Below are 27,129 nucleotides of genomic sequence, written 5' to 3'. Positions count from 1 at the left end.
AAGTAGGCCTACTCGCACTAAACCTGGTCAAAAGAACAGCTGCTGCCCAATTTGCTCATTTGTGACAACCAATAAAGATAACGCTGAAGAATGACAATACTTCCAAGAGATTACATGCACACAAATGTTCCCCGATGCACATGCCCAATCACACTTATGAAGAGACACACACACACACACACACGCACACACAAACATACTTGTGCACAGTAACACACACACACACACACACACACACACACACACACACACACACACACACACACACACACACACACACACACACACACACACACACACACACACACACACACACACACTCGCTCTTTGAGATAGAGCTAATTGTTGGCTATTAGCTTGTGAGACTTGGATTACATGTCTTATTAAATACAGAATTTCAAATGAGCTTTGTTAAATAAGAAAGTACTCCCCTTTTAATGAAGGTAATTTATATGGAAATTGCACATAATACTGATGATACAGAGAGATTCAAGCTCATTGGACGAAGGGCTGGAATCCAAAACAGTGGGATCCAGAGTTTCCATAGTCGGTCAATTGACTTGGGTTTGGAAACTCAAATGTACTTTTTTTATTTTACACAGACGCACAGTTACGGCTGCTGATGTTCCGTACCTAAACAGACACACAGAGAAACATACAGAGCCAGGGACACAGAGAGTGACACACCCACACAGAGAGACAGAGTGAGAAAGAGAGAGACAAACACACACAGAGACAGACAGACAGACAGACAGACAGACAGACAGACAGACAGACAGAGAGAATCTGTATTGCCTCAGATTGACTGGTTTTCACTGATCCACCATGCTGGTTTGATTCGCCCCAAGAAGAAGACATTAAACTAACAGGATGCATTGATTTGCTTAGAGGTTGCAGGTGTTTCTTTGTCTGTCTCCGTCTACCATATGCTCTCCTGTTTGTATCTGTTCTAGATCAGATGACGCAGAACCCTTTGGTGTGATCCTAATCCTATCTCACCCTAATTTGATCAAGTGTATTTTGACCTACATGTTCCTTATCTCTAAATCACCAAGTACAGCTTCTACAATATTTTTGAGTGTGAATGTTGTTTTTCAGAATTATTATTTATTATTGTGAATTATCTGAATACAATTTGTCACTGCAGCCTTGCCGGTTGCTCCCAGGTACTAAAAGTGCGACGCTACCCCCTGGTGGCAGGGATTTGTGTGAAGTCTTGTAAGTATTATTAAGTATTAAGTCATTTTCATATTGAATATTACATTTTTGCTATAAACTGGTCATAATAATCGTGTGATCATATAACAATGTTTTCACATGGGTGGTAAATAAAATATCACCAATGCCTCTGGAAGTTTAAGTTTTCAGTTGAAAAGGTACATTTCTGACACTGCCTCAAACTACTGCCAGCACTCTCCATGTATTATCATGTTGTGCCATAAATCCCTTGAGGGAAATAAACCTAAATATACAGATTCATGCAGGATTTCACATCAAGGCGTTTGTATATCCCACAAATACTTTATTGATACACGTAACAAAAGATAACAAAAAAAAACAATAGAACCAACAATAATTTTGCATACATACCATCAAAGCATTCAAAAAACAAAACATCTACAAAGCTTCAACCTAAAATAAAAATAAAGACTGTATGACAACGAATATTCATCCATTCTGCAAAGCAGTCTCGGTTAAATATGTTTAGGATAAAGCAACCGCTCACAGCCTCTTCAATAGGTTACCAGAATAACTATTAGGAGGGACCTAATGCAGAAATGTATTTTGAATTCATGACTGCAGGTGAATAAATAAATATGGGTAAGTCAACCCAACTTGACAGTGCTTTGACGTGACATGCACTATACATGTATTATACAACCAGTGCATTTGTGTGCTGTGGCGGCTCATCAACTGTGCGCTCGTGTGTGTGTGTGTGTGTGTGTGTGTGTGTGTGCTGTACGAGCCAATACACAAGTTTTCTTAAACGTTTTTTCTCTACTATTCAACTTGAATTAAACAAGATAAAGTTGAGATTTGAAGAGGACTATCGATATTTATCTTATAAACGCTACAGTTTCCCACCTGCAGTGTCGTGTTGAGTCTCATCCGTTTCTTTGTAACTTTGTTGAATAATACCTTCACCAAGCTAAATAAATGTCTACAAAGCAATGTGCACCAAACATCAACAGGTCCGCAAGCTTCGTTATATATAAAATACTGTCTCCAAACAAATATCCACACATACTGAACAACAGTATTTTTCCCCCTCTATAAAAATAGTTAAAAAATCTGACACATTTGTAATACAGTGTAGGGTTGAGTCAACTTCTCCATTAAATTTAGACAGGCTGGTCGGTCGGTCCTTATTCCCCTTCGATGCCACACTGCTATACACAGACCCAGGGCTTCCATGATACTGGACCCCCGATAAAAACTAAATCCTTAACCTTCCGTCTTAATACAGAAATCACTTTGGTCCAAACTCTCTCAACTGTGCAGAGCATTGGGTCATGCCAACTTAGGACTTTACGTGCACAGTGGTTAGGAAGGTAGAGTACTTGACCCACATAAAAAAAAAAAGACCAGGTATTTGAGACCAGGCCAAAATAAATAATAAAATCGGATTTTTCAATGCCGTCAACAGTGTGAGCCTATCAGCGAAGCGGGAAGTTTGATGCGATGCACACGGGTAAGAGTGTTTTAACAAGACACGCAGGAATTATACTCATCTTCTGCACTCAGAACACTCATCTCTCAAGGCCATGAAAGAAACACATTAAGCATAACGAGACAAGCTGTAGTAACAACACACACACACACACACACACACACACACACACACACACACACACACACACACACACACACACACACACACACACACACACACACCACACACCACACACACACACACACACACACACACACAACATAAAGTTAACTTTTCCCCTGATACACAAAATACAAATAAAAAGTCCATATGAGAAGGGAAATTAAATACAATTCTCTTATTTCATTTAACTTGTGTTGTGGAGCACTGATATGGTAAGGACACTTGAAGAAGAATCATGTGGTCTAAATAAAACCCAACTGTGGCTGTTGTGGCAGACCCCCACTTGCTCCCCCGTGGTCCGAGGTCCTCCTCCTTTTTAGCCGGGGGGGCCGGGCAAAGGAGATTCTCACCGACCAAGTGTCCTGTTTCAGGTCCCGAGTTTTACGCAAAATATTCAAGAGGCTGAGGGTAAAAAAAAACTACAAACTGCCGTCAATCACCCCCCATAAACAATGGACTGGTAGAAAGGTTCAACCAAACACTGAAGCGAATGATTGAAACAGACGAACACATGGGAAGATATTATTCTAAATCGTGAATGCCCACATGGTTGAATATGATCATGGATAAATCTCATCTGGCAAAGTGGAAGGCTCTGAGAATTTCCTCTGTCTGTGTCTTATGCTCCCCAGAGACCAACGGCCTCATCTGCTGTCAAGAGCAGTCTCTTCCAGAGCCTGATGGATGGGGAATGTGTCAAAACAAGAGAGGATTTGTGTGACTGAAATGTAGACAGCGCTAAGGTGATGGGGCTCATACCCGAGAGTGAGTGTAAACTCCTGGCTTATCAGTATGAAGAATTAGAAAGGTGGAAATGGCTCTGCTGAACTTCAAGGTCCGGCCACCTGGCTGTCACAAGGCCCGTCAGGTCTACCACATGAATTGATTGAAACAGTGGTATGTACCCAAATACCCTCCCCTGTATACATCCATCATCCAAATCCTCCAAAAGGAAGGGCTTCCAAAGCAAAGGAGTAGTTCTCAAACCCTATCTCTGTCGGCCTATTTAACCAAATACCACAGGAAGACAAGTCTAGCTGCAGCCATCTTGTCCCAAGTGAACCACCCATAATAAAAGTAAAGGTTGAAGCTTCAGTGGAACTCTTGTCTGAACAGAAAGAGGATAGTGAAATCATCAGAGTCCTCTTCGAAATTACCTGAAAATGTGAACTCTAAAAAACAGAGTCTTCTTTTCTGTTGTTCTACTTTAAGATGACTGGTTTGGTTTGTTGGATGAGGACTGTGTGAAGTGAAAACGCCCTCAGACTGCATGGTGGTGCTGTGATTCTGTGAGTGTATGTGGAGCTCCAGAGGGAGGCAATCCAATGGACAGTGAGCCCATAGACTGTGGAAAGAAGACACTCCACAGAACAGGCCAGAAACCATTGCTCTGTATGCTCCCTAGGCATCATCATGGACCTGCCCTTCGAGAGCAAGCAGAATACCCTGGAGAGGGAAGAACCTGAGTTTAGTTGCGTCCCCTCAGCATGGATATTTACACTGAAATACTTTGTGTTACACTGCCTCCTTTGTGCCTGGGTCGTATATTATATCAATCACCTAGTACACCTCTCTCAAGGTGCCCAACACTATCAACTATGGTCTTTGCTGGTTGTAGTGGCTTTTAAAAAGCATGTCAAATAATATTCCCCAGATCCATATTGAAATCTGACTTGAATTCTTGCAGCAGTTTTAAAAAGGCCACCTAACACGTTAGTACGTATGAAACACAAACAGCAGTACTAACCTAACCAGCAAGAAACACGCTTTTACACCTCATGCACTGACTCATTGACAAAAATACACTTACTCACAGCCCACCAGTAATCCTGAGCACATTTCCCACAATGGCATCACAAGGATTGAACTGTATGCATGCTATACAGCGCAACATGCTACATAGCAGCTTCCACTTGGTATAGCCTCCATTACCTTGATAATAATATAGGCGAGTAGCAAACAAAAACAAAAAACAATTAATGCCCTCAATCCCATGAAAAGTATGGACTTCATATGGCATTACCAAGAACGAAAGTGGATTTAAATAATGCACTATAGACCTCACTTTAGCTATCTACATGTTATTTTCAGTTAAATACTACAGTGATTTTTCAAAAAGCAAGGAGTCTTTTTTTTTTTTCAAACAGAGCTAGTGGTGATCTTTGCAGGTATTAACCTTAATAAGGGGATGTTTTTACATGAGTTAATATAACATTTTCATTTCAGCCATTCATTTTGTAATACATATTTGAAATTATGCATAATAATATGTACACAGCCCATACATACTTTCAGCCCATACATACAATCTAATAAAAAAATTAAGATTGGTCACGTTAATCCCTCTCCCCCTTGAAAACAATACCCTCTGTGTTTTTTCTTTACTGATCAAATTGATTCCGAGCAGGAAGATATCTCCGGTTTGATTGAGCCTGGCTGGCTGGGTTTCTTTAGACACATAGTCCTCATTTCAAATAATTTTGAATGAAGGTGATGGCCGAAATTAAAATTGTAGGTTTCTTAACCTAGAAAATAAAGTATAATACACTGCCCTGAAGTCAAATACCATGATGTAAGGACAATTAATCAACGGTGTATCGTTGGAGATTTGACATGTCGTGTCAAAATGTCACGAAAGTGTCAACACTTACTTTAACAATGGAAATGACTCACTGTTATATTAAGCCCCTTTCACACATAGTTCCAGGTAAATTACTAGGATAACATTGCAGGCACCGCTAGTGATTTACCAAGCAAACTAGCAACGCTGGAAAAGATGGGCCCAGGGACACTCCAGCAGATGGCGGTAATTCCATCTGTGGAAGCCAGATGGCGTGTTTTTCCTGTTTTTCCATTGCCAATGTTGCTATTAACTTGTTTGCGAGACAATTAATGTTTTTGTCAATTATTTCAATCAGAAACGCGTGTTGGATACAATTAAAGGGATATCAAAAGAGCGTTGGGTGCATTGGCGGTTTAAGATAACAGTAGATAGATACGTACGCGAAATGCGTCATCAGCGGAGTCTTTGGTTCAAACTTGTCCTACCTCACACCGACATAACTTCACGTGCCTCTCCTGGCAAGGTCACTGCTTCAGTCACAACACAGCCGTACCGGCTGGCAAATGGCTAGGGCAGATATCCTGGAATATTGATCCCTGTTCCCATTCACACATGAACCCATGCAGGAAACGTTCAGGAACATTGCAGGGGAACAATGCATGTGTGAAAGGGTCTTTACCCAACAGCAATTGTTCAGACACTTACTTACTGAGCCCCGCCCACCATGTTAGAGCATCGAAACCAGACTGGACAGTAGCCCCCCCCCCCCCCCCCCCCCCCCCCCCCCATCACACCTCTACTAGTCTTGGGGAGTCAGAAATACCTTCAATTGATTGCAAAAAAAATGTAGGATAAATAATTGATTACATACGTATTGTAATCCCACCATTCAAAGTGGCATAGTCATCTCTGGCTCCGCAAGACTACATCAACAGAGACCTCAAATGATGATATGGACCATATCTAACGCACCTAAATGTATGGATACTGAGAAGGATCAGGTAGGTGGGAGATGGTAGTTGAGTGTGATTAAACGGTTGTTGTTGTGAAGTCACAACATGGACCCTGAAGCAGTAAGAAGCTATAATATCTCTATAGTGCATCCTGATAGTGGATCGTTGAACTGTGTACCGATAATAGGTCCCGATAGCGTGTCACCACCACATCCGCCACATACACACCCATACATACACACAACCACCGCTCCTCTGTCTCCCTATGACGCTTTGGCTTTTCTGGCCCGCGGTGATGTCCTGTCGTCTGACTTCACGATGCCGTTAGTAGCGCCACCTATGGAGACGAGGGGGAAACACAAATATCACACATCTTTGAAAAAGAGCGGAGATAGGCCACACAATTATTTTGGTGGTGTAGTACGGGACATGGCCATGGCGATAATAAATAATTCTGAACATAGGTGGTAGAAAATAAATGAAAGAATGCCTTGTTATGTTTAAGAGGACGGTGATTGAGAGTGGAGGGACGGAGGGTCCTAGCAGACTCACCCCTCGCGGGCTCCCTCTTGTAAGGCTTGCTCTTGGGACTGGTTGTCTTCTTCTTGGACCCCTGGTTCTGACTGTGCTCCCTCCACTTTTTCAGCTGAAAGTTTATAAATTTCCACATCATCCAGGCCTGTGTGAGGCAGATAGCAGCCAGGCAGCTCATCCTACGGGCAGAAAAAAAGGTGCCAAATGTCCACCGACGTTTCGAACCAAAGTTCAAATTAAAATTAAAAATGCAATTAAAATCACACCGACGGTCGGCCAGATTAAGCCGACGTGTGGCCAAGCAAAAGAGCAGTGTTCGAAATCGTTCCCTATCACGGATATTTTTTTTGTGGTGGTGTTCAAATATTGAGTATATATACACACAAAAAAATACCCAGAATTTGAGTGTATAAAAAAATACCCAAAATTTGAGTGTACATACGATGTTCCCTACATGTTACTCCCGTATACCACAATGCAAAGCGGTCGTGGATTTCCGGAGGAGAAGAAGAAGCTGAATAACCGCAAAAACAAATACATTTAATGATGTAGTCTCCGGCTTTCGTTTAGAAATGTCAACAATTTATTTGGGATTTAACAAAGAAAATGTAACATTCAAAATTAATAAAAAAAACCTTGATCAAGGAAACGTTACATTCAACATCAATACAACCTCCAGCTTTCCTCGTGAGTGCCCGGTTTGTTTACATAATGTGGGCGCATCTGTCTGTGTCACACAAATACCTGGCGCATTTACCAAATGACGTTTAGCAATGTTCAGCGTAGTGTCCGAAATCTCGTTTGTTCTTTCACTATATAGTGCACTATATCATGAACACTATGTGGGGAATAGTGAGTGAGTGAATAGGGAACGACTTCGAACACAGCTAAGGAATGAAACCTACCTGATGGTGAGCACATTGAAGTTCCCTTCAGCCAGAGAGAAGCCCTGGTTGTCCGTGCGGGGGAGCCCAAATCCAAACGTCAGAACCGAGACTGTGAGGGTGAGCAGACGGGCAATCACGAACAGCAGCGCCCATAAGGTGAATCTGAAAGCACAAAGGACAGACAGTGTAAAGCTGAATGCAATGATCCATCGGACAGCAACAGAGCCAATCGTATTGAAGGTGGGGTGGAGGTACAAACCCCTTCTGCTTGTTCTCGTCACTGAAGTAGAAGAGACGCGAGGCGTGGAACAGGAGCTCCACCAGGTAGTGAGGCACCAGCAGCACCAGGCCCAGTCGATGGAGGCTGCACACACACACACACGCACGCACACGCACACGCACAGACACAGACACAGACACAGACACACACACACACACACACACACACACACACACACACACACACAGTGAGAACATTAGCTGAGGTCAACCCAGAGTCCAAGGGAACAAAGTCATTTGTCCGTGGTATTTTTAGTGTCTGAAGTGAGGAGATGAGCTGAGAGGACGTGATTAAATAATCACAAAGTCAGTGGTGGGGGCTAAAGATACTGCCTGGGCTCCATCTTACTTTCAGAGAGAGGTATTCACTTCAAACGAAGGACACGTTGCGCTTGTATTATTCCATAGGAATGTGTTTTACAGACATAATTACTGTCTAACTATTATCCAGACCATTCAAATAGTGTAAATAACAACAATGCAATAGAAAATAATAATAATGCCGTCTCATGGCTCATACGCCTTGAGGGGTGACTCACTTTAAGACATAGGCACCAGTGATGTGGACAACATAAAGGCAAATGTAGTAGAGTTGGCGAGGGATGTCCTCCTGCAATACAATAGAAAATTGATAATAAAATGATTATCTAAAGATATCACACAGCTATTCACAGCTAAAGACAGGTGTTCAGCGTTTTACTTACACCCTGGTACGAAAACATAATACGCTATTTGAGAACTGTGAACCATTTACAATAAATCACGGTAAACATAACACCTTGATTAGCTCAAGCAAAAAACAAATACACTCAGTATTGTGAGACACTTTGGATAAAGCAACCGCTGAGTATTGTGTTACCTTATTAAATCGATCAATGTAAAAGGCACTACAGCGTTACACATTATTTGCATTGTTTGGGGTATTTGGATTTGATTTACAAACGAACGTTACCTTTCGTACTTTTTGAAAGTATAGTTCAGGAAGTGCGTGTAGCCAATAGGCAATTTGGCAAATGTAGAAGAACTTCACCTGAAAGCTGTCAAGGAGATACATTCTTAGATAGTCATACCACTAAACACAATAACATATACATAACACATATTGTCTACAAAAAAAGCCAAACAAAACAATATGACAAAAGTAACCAGTGAGAGCAGATGATAAAGCTTAACGCATATATGACATTTTAAAAGATGATAAACAACATCAATGAGGCTAAAGCTTCGCCATATATCTGTGCTCCGTTGGGTCTTTAAATCTCTTGATGCGGGCGCCTTCATACACATGGGCAGTAGCTCAGCAGACAGAGCACCTGTTCGCTCGCTAGAGTGCTGTTAAGTTGTTGCTCTACATCAGATAAATCTGCATAAAAATGTCAAAGTGCGTTGAAGAGTAGTAGTAGCATCTTAAGAAAGGCTCTGGGCGTTCGTCTCTTGAGGTCCAACTTACCCCATGTGGGTGTGTGGGTAACCTTCCCACAAGAATGTGGGATTTGTGGCAAACTCCGCCTGGAGAAAAAGAAAAAGAAAAGAGACAACAGCATGAATACTACATATGTCATTGTGCCTCTCTGGGTTTCCAGTGGTGTCAGCTGGGTCCTCTTACTGCCGTCAGGATGCTGCAGCCCCACGCGAAGGAGAACAGGTAGAAGGCAGCCAGCTGTCCAGATTCATTAAACTTGCTGTGCTTGGTCTTTGAGAGGTGTAACCTCCGGTTCATTTTCTTGAATTGAAAAGAGGGGAGACATTAGGGGAGTGCATTCCTTAAAGAAGAATAAAATCAATGCAGAGCAAATATATTCCCACACGGTTCGGTCAATACATGTTATCTCTTATGAATGCATTTGACTTTTCAATTAAATTGAACTAGCCAAACCCTCTTATCAAGTTGAGAGTACAGTAGACCATGCATTCACTTAAAAAGTATGTTTCAATTTGTAAGACTAAATGCTATATTGATTAGACTGGGCGAACATGTGGCTAAACGACAGAAGTTACTTGTCACTCTTAGATTGAAATTAGATTGGATAAGATTCACTCTTGCTACAAACACACACTAAAAAAAAAAAAAAAAAGTGCATTTTGTATTTGAAATTATACATACGTCGAGAATATATTCTTGTATCAAGGCATGCAGTATGACTGCAATGAGCAGGTAAAAGACAACTGTAGCTGCATCTTTGGGGCCATACTGGTAAAAGTTCACTGGCTCCTTCTTTCCCTCTATTCCAAAAATGAATAAAAACACAAAAAAAGGATTGTTAAACAGTGGTTCACAAAACGAGGGACTCTTCAATAAATTACAGAAGTATCCTGCCACAATGTTAATGCCTGAATAAAGCAATAAGATCCAACATGATCCCTCACCTAGAACTTGTGTAACATTATACTGGACCGTAATGAACATGATCGCAAACTTGGCTGTCACCTGTAACAAAAAGAAAGTCAGAAACAATTCATTGCAGACACTAAAAGGGGGTATCACATTAACAGCTCCATTACATTGATATAGCTTATTATAGAATAACTAAGAGGGTCAATAGCAGTTCATGTCATTTTATTCACATTTATGAATTAAAATGGATGAATACAATGTGGCAGTACATTTTTGAATAACAAAGGTATTATGGTAATATATTTACGATTTTTTTTATTATCATATTATTATGTATTATTATTAGACATAGCAATGACCAGCAGCTGCACACTCATTAGGGTATATTTTCATTTGAGTTAAAGTGATGTGAAATCAGTGTACTTGTAACATTTGGACGTGCTAAGCCTCTATCATGTAATGTTGAATGAGTTACAAATTAAACAGTCCACAAGATTGCCAGTGGCCTCTGTGCTGCAGCAGGTTTCATGCAAGTCTTAGATCATTTATTTTTTTAAACTCAATAGCTGACATGAAGATGACCTGCAGACATGACAGGGGAAAGAAACGACAGCACCATGCCTCTTGTTGCCATGTCAGCTAGCTAGAAGTGGCTGGTACCCACATATATTGGTGCACCTGGCCGCTACTAAACAGTGCATAGGATGAGAGTGTATCGTTATCCCGGTCTGCTAATACTCCACTTCCGGTCACTTACTTCCTAAGAGCTGTGTACGCTAGTTAAGTCTCCGGAGCGACAATAATAAGAACATGTCATAACAAGCAACGACATGCAGAAAAAATGCTTTTCGTTGGATGATTAATTTGACAAAGCAATGTCCGAAACATGCTGGTTAAACGTAAATCTCTCAATCGAAGTCCCACCCCCTCTCTCTCTTGCCCACAACGCCAATTTTGAGCAGCCCGTTACAGGCGTTCAGTCGTGAGATGAGAACGAGGTTAAACAGTACCTCAAACATCAGACCAAGCAGGATGACCATGGCCAAGCAAGAAACCATGTCGGCGTGGTTCTGGATCACAAACTCATGGCTCAGAACCGGTGGGCTCTTGTTCTTCTTGCGGAAACCCATCTTAGCGGGCACACTTCTATCTTCCTCTGGAGCTTTGAACCAACGTCGGCGTCTGGTGGTCTAGCTAGCTGTTCCTACAACGCTGTCTTAAAATATGTATCCTTTTGACTGCTGCTTTCTGAAATGCAATAAATGAAGAAAATGTTCTGCGGATAAAAATAATCTAGTAGCTGCATCGAGCTAGTAGTATGAGTATCCCAAAACACCCACTTTTCCGGGCAGGTCTCGATGACGCGCCCTCCCTCTCCAGAACCAGAACCCATTCATGATGAACTGCCCATCATTTATGACACTTTTTGGGACTCTTTTTTAGAATGGCATTTTTGGGGGGATTATCGAATATGATACTCTATTTGCTAAATAATTTGATTTAATCATACTGGAAAAATTCCATGTTCCCAAATCCAAATGAAATAAGACAGAATTAATGTGAAAATACTTGGTTCACTTCAACATTTGTCAGATAAATGGCTAAAACAACGTGTAATACTGATTGTCCGTTTAAGGTTTTGTCAATTTTTTTTATTCTAATGTCCCAGCCTCCTTTTTTTGTGTATTTAGCCTCTGTTATTGTGTTTTGGAATGTCTCTTTTTTGTATATTGTGTACTATAATTATTTCATATTTTATTCGTCAATGCTTTTCATGTGAAAACTCGAATTTGTTTGGATTTTTTATTTGCAAAATTAAAAAAAGGAAAAACATTAAATTATATGAATCACCCACCAGCTAACCTCGTTCCCAGGTGTCCTCGTTTAAAGACGGAAGGCCTGGCAAAGGTTGATCCAAACGAGCGTTCTGTCGAGAGAGGCGGGACTTTGAGTTTATATGGGTTTAACCCATGGACATATTAAAGTTTAACTAGAAACGGCTAGAGGCGAGAGAGAGGGAGGGACTTTATATTTTAATTGATGGTACATTTTTCGGATATTGCTTTATAAAATTAGTCTACAAAACTCTCTTTTCATTATTCTTGCCGTGGACGTGGTGGTTGTTCTTGTCATGTTAGTATTATTTGAACTCCGGGGAATGTTAACTTGCGTGAACGGTTAACAGGAAGTAGAATACCGGAAATTCAGTTATCGTGTTGCGTTTCAGGATAGAACCGCCCACCGGCGTCACGGAGACCAGAAACACTCGTAACCACCGAACGGTTATCCCGAACCGAACCCAGTTCCCATTCCCAAAACTTTGCAATCAGGTTTCATGACGCATAATAAGGGCCTGCATTAACAAATTGATATAGAAGTTAGTCGTAATGTTTCAATGAGGAGAGGGATGCAAGAGGAAATGTTGATGCTCCTTGTGTTAAAACAAACATATTATTATATGACCCGACTGCAAACAGATGTGTCACCGATCATCTGAACGGTTACCAAAAGGTAGGCCTACGTACTAACGTTGCATGCTAATTGTATTGCAATGTACAATATACCGAAATATGTATCCTTACCAGCATTATAACATGAACTTTGTACATATGTCAGTACTCTGTTACTACGATGGTTAAATTACATTTGATGTGAAACTGACACTATTGTGTGGACCAGGCCCTCGGGGTCAACAGCTTGTAACCCCCGCTGATACGTCAGTGGACCACCCGAGAGAAAGATATGCGATTTCAAATGAGAACAACTCTATTACAATGCAACTTAATAACCCGATTATTTCATTCACTTTTAAAATTCGTTTTAAGGTCTTTGTAGCCCATATTTCCATCTGCAATATCGAGCCATACTATCGAGGGCTTTAGCTCCCGTTTATCTTTACCTTTATGTTTGATTATGTGCAGAATCAACCAAGGAGCCTACATGTGGATGATTAACTTGCAGGGACCAATTAGGTGACTTGTTTATCTTGTACACAAGAAACTGTTACCTATTATTATGTTATCTACCTTGCAATTCAGGGAACACTTTGCTCATACATGCTTTATAGCCGTTTGGACACTAGAGGTCAGCATTTTACAGGGTAGGCCAGTCTATGGGCTTACAACAGGATGCGTGCACTCGGATAATGTAGGGCAACGTTGCAACGTATCTGTCTTGCAACGGTCATTACTTGCCACGACCGACATTTGTGTTTACATATTAATCACTCGAATGTGGAAATAAATTGAGAGTCACATTCTGTACTTTTCAGGCCCGGCTAGCTCAGTCGGTAGAGCATGAGACTCTTAATCTCAGGGTCGTGGGTTCGAGCCCCACGTTGGGCGCAGTACTTTTCTCACCCCTATGAAACAGTGTGTCTTGTTATTCCTCCCCTCTCACGTTAAACGAGTTAGATAGGATACCATAACAACAAAGCTGACATATTCATGGCACACACCCCTAATGTAAAGAGAATGTGATGAAGGTTATACACTCAAATCATTCAACAAAATGATTCGATTTTCCTTCCTTTAATGGTGAATATAAGATTTTTTCTGAACATGTAGTTTACTTACTCATTTATTTTATATGGTTATTAGAGGTCTATGGGTTTTTAGATCTTATACATAAAATATTTATTGTACAATTGTAGGCTTCCACATAGTGGGCCTTTTTAAAACCTTGTATAATTGGACATGTTTGGTCTTTGTATATCGTGTATAGCTGTAACCTCTATTTCCTCTGAGGAGTGAGAAGGAGGGAGGAGTTAGACAAAGGCCCTATCCACACAAAAAAAAATGGAGGCTTGTGCAGTGCATGGTGTCCTGTTTTCACATTCTACATGCTGCCAATTCTACCTCTGTAGGTTCCCAAATTAAGCAGCCAGCACCAGATGCAACCTTGGAAAGCGTCACAGTAATGGTTTACAGGGTTTGTATACCAATACTCTCGTTTTATGTGTTATTTTGTCATTTAGGCCTCGCTCATTCTTTCTCTCCCTGTCTCTCGCACTCACAGAGCTGCCCCTGCCTGCGCTGAACAAAGATAATTACTCAGGAAACACAGCGGCCAATGGGGAGCCGCCTTGCATTCTGCCTGTGAGGGAAGCAGCCAGTCAGAATCTGGCTAACATCACTCAGGCCTGATCGCCTTGCCTGAAGAGCGGAGCCTTCCCCGGCTGAGGGCTGAGAGTGTCCTCCATGTTTTATAAGTGTTGACATAACAGTGTGTCAGGCAGCCATGCATCCACAGAGGTAAGCCCCGTCTTTTTCCTCTCGATTCCTATGACAACAGGGCTTCTTTCTCTTGCTGTGACTGTGTTGCTTCTGAATACTATACCGAAGAACTGGGATCTTGATATCCCAGAAGGGAAGGGGAGGGGGAGGGGTGTGGGTGGACTGAAGGCCTTGCAGGCCTCAGCTGCACACAGTGCTTAGTGTGGGGGGTTGGGCGAGGACTCTCACCCCTTGGTCTCTCTCTTGTTTGTCAGGGTCACATGGGTGGCCCAGACGAATACACTGACCTGCAAGAGGCAGAGTGTACCATGGCCAATCATTTATTCGTCTCTTTTGATAATGCATAGGGAGTGAAGATTTTATGTTCATAGGGAAAAGGAAAATGGCCCCACAGTTCTCCTTGTTCTGCTTTGGAAGCCTTGGTTTGCAAACTGGCAGAGGAGACGTGGGGGATGGGCACTGGAGGAGCAGGGGTGTGTTGTGTACTCTTTGTAAGCAGGTCTGCTGTGTTCTTATCTTCTGTACCATTCTGAAGCCAGGGAATGGACATATGGAGGGCCAGGGGGCAAACAGATGTGCCTGTAAAAAGAATATGGTTTGTGGTGGCCTCAAGTCATTCTCTAAGAGCTGTACCTGAATACTCTTAGTATTATAGTTATACTTTATTTTTAATGAATACCTGCCGTGTACATGGAGATTTTGGCTGTTTGGATTTTTCCTCCCTCTGACCGCTGAACCGAGATGAAAGGGCATTGTTGGTTTTTAGTCATTGTTGGAAAGTGACTGTTTATCTTGTTCCATTGGAATTTAATGTACACGTCTTCTTTATATTCTCCCTTTCTTTAATTTTTCCTTTCAATATATCGTCACTAGGCCGTACAACGTGCTGCTGCATGGTTCTCCGGTCCTGGCACTATGAAACAGCCCCCTGCTACATTGTTTCTAAAGCACCATCCACCATTAAAATGTTTCATCGACATTATGTTCACCAACACATCTTGTTCCATATTCAAAGAAGCTTCATAGTAAACCGTCATTTGTTTATTTATCTTCCCTGGGATCAGAGCAGATCAAACTTCATGATCTGTTCTCTCAACTTCATGAAAGTGTAAAGATGAAAATTGAAATGAAGAAAGCCAATAGAGCCATTACTCAATTTCACTCTCACTTCCTATTTTAAGGGGAAAACACAAGAGCAATGCCAAGCTTTTTCTCTTCAGTTTCAGCAACGTTATTTCTGACACCATTTTAATTTAACCTAAATCCTTAAAAGATAATCCACTCGCATTCCTATGACTACCTTAATAATTAGTCATCATGCGTGGTATTTTACAGGAATGGCGTTCGACAAGTAAAGAACAAGATACAGTCAGATGAGTGTGTAGATAACCACCCACAGGTTTGCAAAACGACCCTCCAACATGCTCCACAAAACCCTAGATATGATCTACAAAGGCATTTTCCTGGAGCTCTCTGGTTAACGTTATTCATGTTCAATACGGGGTGAGCTAAACTGATTGGAAATAAACAGATGCAGGGGAAATCTCTGCATTGCAGCAAAATGCTTTTTAAGAGGAAGAGGGAAGCTCGCACACAGGGATCTGTGTGGCACAGCACAGCCGACCAATAGTGTTCCACCCTGTTAGACCCGCAGCCAATTGCAGCTGTAGTTGAGGTTAAAGATTGACAATCGGAGGGAGAGCAGGAGGGAGGGCAAGGGCCTTCTGGAAAATTCCACAGCCATCTTTGAATCACCTTTTTTTTCCTCCATGATATGAAATGAAGATTGGAAGGGTTTCATTTTTGTTTTCTTTGCGTAACAAAGGTAGATTTGACGTGTTGGAATATGTGAGCCATAATGGCGGAGTAACATTATCGGTATGTTTTAAACAGACATTAATACATTGTCCAACCAGTTTTCTTTTATTTACATACTTTCGATTTAATGCAGGACATGTACTTGACCACGAGTAGACACATGTTACTGATGTATTTCCTCACAACTTGGTAATCCAAAAATGCACGGGTGCATTTGTGTGTCTGCATATGAATGTGCAGTTGTCACGGACGGTTGCATTTTCCTCCTGTCAGTTTCTCCATTCCTATTTATACAAGGACAATGCTTTTTCTTTGGGATGTGGTTGTACTGATCCTAATTGTTGTTTAGGCGGATAGGCCTTCCTGAAAATAAGAATGCAAGTTCGCACCTCATGCTACATTTATGTAACTAGGTTATAGGTATGGTGTACTAAGATGTTACTAGGACGTTATCCAATACAGGTAGTCAATCATTCTCTGAAACCTCAGCATCTTTTTTTTCTAAACGTTTACTAGTTGTTTATATGGTTTTCATCCAATTGTAGTTTTTCTCCCTCTCATGCTCATCGGTTCCTAGGTTTGCCCGGTTCAGCGTTGAACTGTAATCTCCACCGAGCGGTGGTCCTCCTGCATGGATGTGCCTGAGACTGAGCCTCCGAGTGGGGGATGGGGGACAGTGGGGGAGGAGGAGGAGGAGGCGGCGGAGGAGGTGGTGGTGGTGGTGGGGGGGGGGGGAGCAAGCTGTGGCCTCCATTTTCTGTGATGAGAAAACCCTGCTCGGCTCTCACAGGAGTGGAATTTCAAGGCATCGAGTCAGTTGTTGTTTCCCCTCTCCTTTTTTTGTCTCTCAGGTACTCAATGATAGGGCTATGCTGTCAATGTTTTGCTGAACCTGGTCTTTATGGAATATTCCCAGAACCTGCAGAGGATTTATTTGGTCTACCACCCTTATAGCATTACGGGCAGTGTTAGTGGAACATAGGTCCTGGTCTGAGAATGTATTTTGGAACAGCCCACATCTTCTTCACTTGCGTCTGTTTATTCTGTCTATTTTCCTTTTTTCGACAAGAAGATTAATGTCACCGTTGCATTGGTACGTCCATTGGTGATAAACAAGACGTTCTGTGGGCGTTCTTGCAACCAAAGGCACAAGAGTGCTGTCCCTGCTTTAGTAACGCGTAGCAGAGGAAGCTGGCTAACGTTTTCTCATTTTCATGTGGGCCTCGTTTGTTCATTCGGTCTGGAACAGGAAGGCCCTGGAGCGGTTTGTGGGTGTGCATGCATGCGCGCGCACGTTTGTGTGTGTGTGTGAGTGAGTGGGTGTGGGTGTGTGTATGTGTGAGTGTTTGCCTGTGGGTGTAAGTAATAGGTATGTAGTTTGATTCTGGTTTCATGTTTTATGCTATATAGGTGATCCTGCTGGTGCCTGAAAGAAAAAAAACATGTTTCTGCGTTTGCCTAATGATGAGAGGATTGGTAAAAAACGTTTGGAACAACAATCCTGGTGACTATTAATCAGGTTGTTGCTGAGTCAGGCTTTCTGTAATATAGTATTGTATTTCCCTCCATATATATCATATGTGTCAAACAGATTGTACTCGTCTATTGTTTACAGCTTTGGATGCATTCCAGCTTCTCAAGCTACTATTGCTACTAGCGCTTATTTTTCTTACCCTTCACTATCTGTGCCTTTGTAATCAGCTAGTTGACTTGTTTGATCATCGCTTTGTGGAATTCCACCCTGAAACAGCTTATGGAATCTCTTTCTGCCTCTCTTTCAATGTGGTTGACCTTTTTTGTCGGTTGACCATACGACCCATGTCTCAACTGGAAACCAGAGCTCTGAGGACCCGGGCCGATGCCCGGCGAAGTGTGTGACCTGTCAGGGGTCCTGCGTAGGATTTTTCTCTTAAGGGTCGTCTCAAAGAGAGGGACATCCTTGGAACACGGCCCTCTGTGACTCTGACAAAGGAGGAGCCGGACTCTGAAAGAGCCCCATTCATCAGCAGGCGTCCCCTTTGTTCTCCTCCTCCTCTGCTCAGGAAGTACGCAGAGAAGGGGTGACTCCAAAAAAAAAGAACCAGGATTTATAACCACTGCTGGGGTTGCGTTTTTGTGCGTGTATGGGATGGTAGGGCTCTATCTTCTTTTGACAGATTCAATATTGGATGATGCAGATGAAAACATCCAATCTGTATGAAAGTAACGGAACACTCCTTGTTGTTGTTGAGTCTCCGACCTCATTGTTTCAGCCAAAGCCAGAAATGTTTACCAGTGCCAGGGTTTTAATCCCGGGAGCCTATTTGAGCGTTGTGTTGCTATTTGTCTCTAAGAACAGCCCCTAGAGCCCTGAGGTCGAGCTGTTGTTAGAGAAGGGCCACTGGAGGCGTCACAGGTGACTGCTGTGAATCACTGTGAGACCTTGTCGGTTAGGCATGAATCCAGGGCTAGTGTTGCTGACTTTGGGGATTTGACCAAACAACTTATTCATACTATTGAGGAGGGACATGTGGGCTGCGGGCCTGTTGTAGTGTTGTCATGGAGATATATACTTTTTGAGGTGGGTATGTTGAGGCTTGAGCGGTGGTTACTTGTGATCAAAAGAGAACGATGTGAGCCGTATTCATAATCCTAAAGACCCAACCAAACGATCGCACTGACAAATAACCCAGAAGTGTGCAATCGCTCTCTAGTGACACCTCCCCAGGGCAAGGGGGGTGCCTAGGGTGATGCACTTGTTTACTGTGGCTCTCTTTCCTCTGTGAACGCTTGTTGACTTTGTCCCACCTCCTAATTCACCCCCTCCCTCCTTTGTTGCACTTGTTCTCTGCTCTGCAGCTTGGCTGAAGAGGAAATCAAGACTGAGTCCGATGTACTAGAAGGGATGGAGGTGTCCGTGCCAACCAAAGGTAAGCCCCTCACATCACCTCCCTGTTCTTGAGGTCTAGTCTCAGTGGTTTAGTTTTTGTTAATTTAGAGATTGTGTGAAAGTTCCAAGGTCAGGGTTGCCACACTGGTAAACAGATAACATTGTTCCTGAAAGCGTGTTTTTAGAGCTTGTGTCAGGAGTCAACAGATATGCCGCCTGGTGGTCTGGGTGCATCTCTTAAGCCTCTGTTGACCTTGTATAGAAAAGCTGCAAGCCAGTAAAGACGAATGTCTGCAATCAGCCAAATTGAGTACCGTTCTGTTGTTGAATGAAATAAAATAAATCCTTTCCAATAACATTTGTCCCGATGTTAGGAGAGCGGTGGTGACATTAGTTTGGTGTTTGATCAAATATTTGATTTCCCCTCGTCCGTGTCCAGTCCCTGACCCCCCAGGGTCAGCGGAACGGGTGCTGGTACCTCAGAAAAGGAAGGTGTCGAGTCCCACCCATTCCTCCAATGGCCACTCCCCGACCGACACCTCCCCAAGCCCCGTGAAAAAGAAGAAGAAACCTGGAGCCATGAGCTCTCACAACAAAGACCAGGTAAGGATGGAGAGACCTGTTTGGTTGAAACTCGCTGGGCAGTGTTTAGTGGTTTTTGAAGAGTTGTACTTCCTGCACCTACTCACAACGCTTTTTCCAGTTGATTTTAATGAAGTGTTCGATTGTTGTCGTGGTATGCATGTTGTATGCATTGCTTTTTGATCACTTTACATATAAAGATCCAATGTTCAGAAAGCTGATTAAAAGGACAATATTCACAAAAGGTTTTCCACTGATGCCCTATGTTGTCTCTTTGTAACTTGCATGACAAACACACTTGCATAAAGGATGATTCCATCTTTTTACATGAGGTACTGCAACAGGATTACCTACGTATCAATGGGCTCATTTGTTTTTTAATTGGCATATGAATACACAACGCCGCCACGACCACCACCGGCCGCCTCCTCTCTTGAAACATGACTTGTTGGTCATGATATCAGTGGGGGAGGGGTTGGTGTGGCGTGTGAGTGATCGTTTAGTAAACTGATTAAGCATACTCCCCATGTTCACCAAAACCGCTCATTTGCAACACAAAATCAGGTTTCACTAACGGTATTCAGTTTCATTAGTTTCAACAGTTTCATGCCCAATGAACGACAGTAGAATGCTGCTCATGCTCTGTTTAATCATCGCCATGGGGCCAGCTAGGCTTGAGCTTTGAACTTTTTTTTTTTTGTTGAAACTGTTAACGTTTACAATACGTTGTTGCAGTGGGCAGATTTGGCTAGAATAATGAACAGATTATGACTGTTCTGCAATGTCTTATGATTATTCTGCAAGGTCTTATGACTACTCTGCAATATCTAGCCAAATCAGCTCCATTTTTCCCAATGCTTAAACCGAACCAGTCACATGATCAGGACATTCAGATGTGCTGAGGTGTTCTGATCACTAAGTTGACTTGTTTATTAGAAGACAAACCCACCTCACAGGCCTTTTCGTTCTATTGACTCCCCAAAAAGATCAGTTGCTTGGATTCTCAAGTTTATATTCCACTATATCGTGGAAAAGCACAATTAAATAACATACAGCTTTGCCTCTCCATAGTCCAAAGCACACCACCAGTTGAACCAGCCTGTGGGTCGGGTGTCAGCTTGGTTGCCCCTTGGTTCCTCCTAACCCTGCCTTATTGACACCTGGTGTTGTTGTTGTTGTTGTGGTTTCTGTTGCACTGCACCTCTTTTGTTTGTTGTTTCTGCCTGTGTTTTTGAAACCTGCCCCCTTGTTTCTTCTCACCCGCATTCCAGTCAGAGCTAAGGCACGGCCCCTTTTACTATGCCAAGCAGCCGGCACTCACCACAGACCCTGTTGACGTTGTACCGCAGGACGGCAGGAACGACTTCTATTGCTGGCTGTGCCACCGCGAGGGTCAGGTGCTCTGCTGTGAGCTCTGCCCCCGGGTGTACCACGCCAAGTGCCTCAAACTGCCCGCCGAGCCTGAGGGCGATTGGTTCTGTCCAGAGTGTGAGGTATCTCATCAGAGATTTGTGCACTTGTGGGTGTTTGTGGGTTTGTACTGTGGGCGCGCGCGCCCATGTGGGTGCGCACATCATTTGCACGTGACCTATATGGTGGATGTGTGTGCTTGCAACGCAATTGATTGTAGGCCTAATGTAAGGGTATTGGGCCTATCCCTTTACAGGTTTAAGCTACATACATTTATTATTTTATTACTTTTACTGATACTACTAACTATTTGTTTAAAGTATACGTCTGGTTTTGCGGGGGATGCTAGCCTAAGTTATACTTTTGTTGTTGTCATATTGAAATTTGTCTGCCCCTCCTTTTACAGAAAATAACCGTGGCAGAATGCATAGAGACCCAGAGCAAGGCCATGACCATGCTCACGATAGACCAGCTATCCTACCTGCTTAAGTTTGCCCTCCAGAAGATGAAACAGCCAGGGGTATGCCCAGAGACTTCATATTTACACTCTTCAGGCATGAACTGTGGACATTTAGTGAACGGACAACATGACTCTGTCTAATGGCTGCATGTGTGTTGGCCACTGTCTAGACGGAGCCCTTCCATAAGCCTGTGGCTTTGGAACAGCACCCAGATTATGCAGAATACATCTTTCACGCAATGGACCTTTTCACCCTAGAGAAGGTACTTGTATGTACGCGTATGAACTGAAACTACTTTTCACATTTTTATTTTCTTTATTTTGTGTTAATCACACTGATTCTGTTCATGTTCTTCTACAGAATGTCAAAAAGAAGATGTATGGCTGTACTGAAGCCTTTCTGGCTGATGTGAAATGGATCTTACACAATTGTATAATTTATAATGGAGGTAGGCAACCTGAGGCTGATTTTGTGTATACATCACTGTGTTTTACTGTGAAAGAATTGGAGTTCAAAACGTGTCATTTTTTCAACCCCTTCTAGGTAATCACAAACTAACCGCAACAGCAAAGGTCATTGTTAAGATTTGTGAACATGAGGTAAGTGATTTGTCCCTTCCCTTCATCATGGAAAACTCGAGTTGTTGTGTTCTGTATGTTAAACATTCCTACTTCTATTTCTTACAGATGAATGAGATAGAGGTCTGTCCAGAGTGCTACCTGTCGTCCTGCCAAAAAAGGGATAACTGGTTCTGTGAGCCATGTGTGAGTCTCTATCCATATCCAACCGTGTGTATGCGTGTGCGTAAACCCGCCTTTAATATTTTTTAATGGAAACCATATGGACTGTAACTAACCGTGGCCCATCGATTCCTCTCCCTTGGTCCCTGCAGAGCCCGCCCCACCCTCTGGTGTGGGCTAAGCTGAAGGGCTTCCCGTTCTGGCCGGCTAAAGCACTGCGGGAGAAGGACGGCCAGGTAGACGCACGCTTCTTCGGTCAACACGACAGGTGAGTCTCATACACCATGAGGGTCAGACTGATGGATCTACTCACACAAAGCTTAGAGGATCAATGTTTCTACCTCCACATCGTCAAAACGCTGTTGTGACATTTCTTTTGCTGCATCTCTTTCTGTTTCTAGGGCTTGGGTGCCGCTCAACAACTGCTACCTCATGTCCAAAGAAATCCCGTTCTCGGTGAAGAAGACCAAGAGCATCTTCAACAGCGCCATGCAGGAGATGGAGGTCTACGTGGAGAACATCCGCAGGAAATTCGGCGTCTTCAACTACGCGCCGTTCCGCACGCCCTTCACCCCCAACAACCAGCTGCAGATGCTGCTGGACCCGTCCAACCCCGGGGCGGGCACCGTGAAACTTGAGAAACCGGAAAAGCTGCGCCTCAACTTTGACATCACCATTTCCCCCAAGATGCTCCTGGGCAAGAGCTCGGCGCCCAGCGGCATGAGCCGGCGCATCTCCATGACGGACATGCCGCGCTCCCCCATGAGCACCAACTCCTCCGTCCACACGGGGTCGGACGCGGAGCCGGACGGCAACGACAAGCCACCCCGGAACCTGCCGTTCCACTACAGCACGGGAGAGGAGTCCATGGATTTCAGCGGTACTTCATGTTCCTTACGCCTTAGGTTGAGTGTGTATGTTGGTGGTTAGGGGGGGCCTTACCTGTGGGGGGCGGGTATTATCTGGTGTGTTTACATGACGTGTTCAAACAATGGACGATCATGACCCGGTTTTGGTTTGTTTTCGGTTTATCTCCAGCATCCCCCGCCTCTTCGAAGATAGGCCCAGCAGGCAGCGCGACGGGCAGCCCGAAGCCCTTCAACCCTGGGCTGGTGCCAAAGCAGGAGAGGACTACAGGCCCAGGGAGCATCCTTAATCTGAATCTGGGTCAGTCCTGTTGTATGCTTGTGTGCATAACGCTGTGTACATTTACAATTAAGGTTGCATCAGACTGTTGGGAATTCAGGAAGGGCTGAAATGCTTTCAAAGAGGTTAAGGTTGTCTGTTGACCGCTCGCTTTGTAGACCGGGTGAAGGCTGAGATGGATCTGAAGGAGCTGAGTGAGTCTGTGCAGCAGCAACAGCAACAGCAGCAGGGTGCGGCGGTCCTACCCACACCGAAGAGACCAATCAGAAGCCTGGACAAGACCATAGAAAGCTGCAAGGCCCAACTGGGTGAGATACCATAATACTTTATCGTCGGGATAGTACTGAACTTGTAGTGTTTTCATGACGGTTTGCGTTTGGTTTTATAATGAAGCGATGTACAACATTGACGTGTTCATCTATTGTTCTGTTTTAGATATCCAAAGAGTTATTTGATATACTGAACATGACTCGAAGACGTTCTCACTGAACATGGCACAAAGTTTCTGAATTATTAACGACGACATCAATACTCTGTGGAATAAGCCGTACTGATCATGTTGTGCGGTTGAATGTAGGGTCAACCACACAGCTGCCACATAAGCTGAAGTACCCTTAAATTGTTATTTGTCCTGGCAAAAACATTTAATCTCAAAAGTATCCTCATAATTTTTTTCCGTCTGTACAGGCATAGACGAGATATCGGAAGATGTCTACAAAGGTGTGGAACACAGTGACTCTGAGGATTCAGACAAATCCGACTCCAGCGACAGCGAGTACCCAAGCGATGAGGAGCACAAGCCCAAGAGCTCGGCCCACGAGGACAAGGAGAAAGCTGAGAGAAGGAGGCCAAGGTCCTTAGGCCAGGGGGAGGGCCCGGAGGGAGGGTCGGACACGGGGGATAAGGTCACCTCCGATCCCTTGGTCACAGAGAAGCCGGGCAGCAACGGCCAGGATAGGGACCCCCAGGACAAGCCCAGGGGGCCCGGGGGTCAGCCCCCTCTGGATACAACCAAGGCCCCAGAGGAAGGGAGGTCGGCTGCCCTTGCGTCCTCGGCAGAGCAAGACTCTGATTCTGAAAGAGAGCTGGTGATCGACCTGGGTGATGAGAATGGTGGCCGCGATCGCAAGAGGCCCAAGAAAGAGCCTGCAACTTCTATGGCCAAAATGGTCAAAGATCCTTCTGCTGTCAAGATGGAAGGTGAAACTTTATGAATTTATCTTGGCCCTATTCCTCTGTTGATATGAACTGCAATGATAAATGTCTCCAAGGTGAAGGTTAAATATTGCAATATTAATATTTGTTTGTCTGTCGATTTGCTTTAACTTTGGACCTAGGTAAATGTCCATTGTCTGCTGTAGCAGCCTCACCAGCACAGGAAGCTTTGAACCAAAAAGACTCCTCCCAGCCCCCCACAATGGCTGCCCACAGCCTAGTGTCTGCAGCGGCTTCCGCTCAGACCACCACAGCCCCTGTCTGGAGCCCCCCCGCCCCCACTCCTTCCTCCACTTCGGCGTCCACCACCAGCAGCACCTCCACATCCGTCGCCGCCGCCCCTTCAGCTGCAAAGAAACAGCGCCCTCTGCTGCCCAAGGAGGCGGGTCAGGCTGTGCCCCGCGCGGTCGTGTGGAATCCCACGAGCAAGTTCCCCACCTCCTTCAAGAAGGTGCACGTGCAGAAAGTTCAGAGCCAGCAGCATCAGCAGCCGCCGCAGCAGCCTGGGGAGCCGGCAGCGGTGGCGGCGCCGGCCCCGGTGGCGGCGCCGCTGCAGGCCCACAGCCCGTCACAGTCACAGCAGCAGAACTCCTCGTCCAGCAGCCGCTACCAGACCAGGCAGTCCGCTAAAGGTACACGCAACTGTGGAACAGGAGGACGTGAACACATGCAGACACGGGGTGATAGGTTAGGTTAAAATCATTCAGAGCGTATCTTATGTCCGTCGTGGGACTCGGGTGGATTGGGGTTTAGATTGGCGACAAAACACTTTAGCTTGCTGTGCTTTAAGGCACTGCAGGCCTTATGTGAGGAAACATTTTATATTATCAGTGGAAATATTTGCTACATGGACAAGTTGTTGTCATACATGAAACAGTTTGGCTGTAGACTACAGGAAGGTTGGTTCAGTTCGGGTGTCAGTTTCAGTCACATGTGGGTTTTAGAAAATATATCCCCCAAAGTTTGCTGAGCTCTCACAGTGCACGGATTGGATTTGGATGTTAAATTAATAAAGACCTTTTATGTATTATATTGTTTAATAGGCAAATCATAGGACGATGAGCTTTTCAGGTCCACTAGTCAATTTGAATTTCTTGTGCTGAATATTTAGTAATTGTATTTTGTCCATCAGTGAAAGACCCCCCTCATAGCACTTCAACCTCGTCTGCTACGCCCACCACTGCTGGCGGGGCCAGCTCCACCTCCTCCTCCGCCGCCTCCTCCTCCTCCTTCCTGATTGGAGACCTGCAGATCCCCACAGGCTCAGCTGACGTGGCCGCAGACATAGCCAAGTACACAAGCAAAGTACGTTCAACCCAGAGTTGTGTCAAATCACCAAATAAACTAATGACGACTACCAACATATTTGGTAGTCGTGAATATATCACAAAGCACATATGCACCAGCCTCAAAAGTGATATCCTCTTCCTCCTGGAGTCTAAAATGCAATACCTTTGTCAAATCTTCTCAGATGATGGACACAATAAAAGGGACAATGACGGAGATCTACAACGACCTTTCCAAAAGCACATCAGGAAACACAATCGCTGAGGTCGGTGCTCTGGTTTCTACATCGAAACTAGCTACTTTTAATGAAGTAACCTTGAATTAAACTTTCCACTTTCCTTTCCACTGCTATTGGTAATCCTCTGCTATTTTTCTCACAGATACGACGGTTACGGATAGAGATAGAGAAGCTGCAGTGGTTACATCAGCAAGAGCTGTCTGAGATGAAGCACAATCTGGGTGAGTAGGCTTCACACGCGCACATGTAACCGCAACCGCACACACGCACTCAGCACTTGTGTTTGCAGCAATGTTAGTCTTTAACATTACAAATGCCTTCGTAAACTCCACAGAGCTGACTATGGCGGAGATGCGCCAGAGTCTGGAGCAGGAGAGGGAGCGGCTGGTGGCCGAGGTGAAGAAACAGACGGAGTCGGAGAAGCAGCAGGCGGTGGACGAGACCAAGAAGAAACAATGGTGCGCCAACTGCAGGAAGGAGGCCATCTTCTACTGCTGCTGGAACACCAGCTACTGCGACTACCCCTGCCAGCAGGCCCACTGGCCGGAGCACATGAAGTCCTGCACTCAGTCAGGTCGGCCCAACTGTATGAACCTATTGTCACTTCTACTTTCCATCCATAACATATTTTGTTTGTTTCCTTCTCTTTGCATAGTCATAGCTTCACTGCAGGCAAATTCACAAATCTTCACCAGCGTTCCCTTGGCTATTTTTAACACGCACGTCCCCTTTTGCCCTCGT

At 44.0% G+C, this 27,129-nt stretch overlaps 2 protein-coding genes and 1 non-coding gene across 15 annotated transcripts in view; 2 read left to right on the top strand and 1 right to left on the bottom strand.

Annotated features, from left to right (window-relative positions):
• Positions 1 to 2,908: 2,908 nt before the first annotated feature.
• On the bottom strand, positions 2,909 to 11,866 carry zgc:113278 (Translocating chain-associated membrane protein 1-like 1-like). Of its 3 annotated transcripts, XM_056593422.1 has the most exons (12): positions 11,398 to 11,863; positions 10,420 to 10,480; positions 10,157 to 10,275; positions 9,659 to 9,775; positions 9,503 to 9,561; positions 9,005 to 9,089; positions 8,592 to 8,662; positions 8,033 to 8,137; positions 7,792 to 7,935; positions 6,905 to 7,065; positions 6,591 to 6,689; positions 2,909 to 4,282 (listed from the first exon to the last, which is right to left on the bottom strand). In XM_056593422.1, the coding sequence occupies exons 1-11, from the start codon at positions 11,515 to 11,517 to the stop codon at positions 6,616 to 6,618; spliced, it is 1,116 nt and encodes a 371-aa protein (XP_056449397.1). In that variant the 5' UTR covers positions 11,518 to 11,863; the 3' UTR covers positions 2,909 to 4,282; positions 6,591 to 6,615. The 3 variants fall into 3 exon arrangements, with proteins under 3 accessions (XP_056449397.1, XP_056449398.1, XP_056449396.1); XM_056593423.1 differs by lacking the exon at positions 2,909 to 4,282 and having other exon boundaries at positions 6,195 to 6,689; positions 9,014 to 9,089; positions 11,398 to 11,866; XM_056593421.1 differs by lacking the exon at positions 2,909 to 4,282 and having other exon boundaries at positions 6,195 to 6,689.
• A 530-nt stretch (positions 11,867 to 12,396) lies between these two features.
• Positions 12,397 to 27,129, top strand: part of LOC130384867 (MYND-type zinc finger-containing chromatin reader ZMYND8-like) — an 18,531-nt gene continuing 3,798 nt past the window's right edge. For 5 of the 11 annotated variants that reach the window (XM_056593301.1, XM_056593308.1, XM_056593282.1 and 2 more), the window contains exons 1-20: positions 12,397 to 14,317; positions 14,405 to 14,640; positions 19,279 to 19,349; positions 19,749 to 19,912; positions 21,163 to 21,384; positions 21,708 to 21,821; positions 21,932 to 22,030; positions 22,123 to 22,210; positions 22,306 to 22,361; positions 22,449 to 22,526; positions 22,655 to 22,770; positions 22,904 to 23,382; positions 23,541 to 23,669; positions 23,807 to 23,956; positions 24,336 to 24,848; positions 24,986 to 25,495; positions 25,996 to 26,168; positions 26,335 to 26,415; positions 26,531 to 26,609; positions 26,723 to 26,974. In XM_056593301.1, the coding sequence (XP_056449276.1) occupies positions 14,627 to 14,640; positions 19,279 to 19,349; positions 19,749 to 19,912; positions 21,163 to 21,384; positions 21,708 to 21,821; positions 21,932 to 22,030; positions 22,123 to 22,210; positions 22,306 to 22,361; positions 22,449 to 22,526; positions 22,655 to 22,770; positions 22,904 to 23,382; positions 23,541 to 23,669; positions 23,807 to 23,956; positions 24,336 to 24,848; positions 24,986 to 25,495; positions 25,996 to 26,168; positions 26,335 to 26,415; positions 26,531 to 26,609; positions 26,723 to 26,974 (3,388 nt within the window). In that variant the 5' untranslated portion in view covers positions 12,397 to 14,317; positions 14,405 to 14,626. The remainder of the gene's footprint in view (positions 14,318 to 14,404; positions 14,641 to 19,278; positions 19,350 to 19,748; positions 19,913 to 21,162; positions 21,385 to 21,707; positions 21,822 to 21,931; positions 22,031 to 22,122; positions 22,211 to 22,305; positions 22,362 to 22,448; positions 22,527 to 22,654; positions 22,771 to 22,903; positions 23,383 to 23,540; positions 23,670 to 23,806; positions 23,957 to 24,335; positions 24,849 to 24,985; positions 25,496 to 25,995; positions 26,169 to 26,334; positions 26,416 to 26,530; positions 26,610 to 26,722; positions 26,975 to 27,129) is intronic. The other 6 variants (XM_056593278.1, XM_056593289.1, XM_056593297.1 and 3 more) reach the window with 6 other exon arrangements.
• trnak-cuu (transfer RNA lysine (anticodon CUU)) lies at positions 13,659 to 13,731 on the top strand. Its single transcript has one exon. It is a non-coding gene; the product is annotated as a tRNA-Lys (tRNA).

Source organism: Gadus chalcogrammus, chromosome 1, assembly GCF_026213295.1.
Source record: "Gadus chalcogrammus isolate NIFS_2021 chromosome 1, NIFS_Gcha_1.0, whole genome shotgun sequence".
Classification (NCBI taxonomy): Eukaryota; Metazoa; Chordata; class Actinopteri; order Gadiformes; family Gadidae; genus Gadus; species Gadus chalcogrammus.
This window is presented reverse-complemented; position numbering and strand designations above follow the sequence as displayed.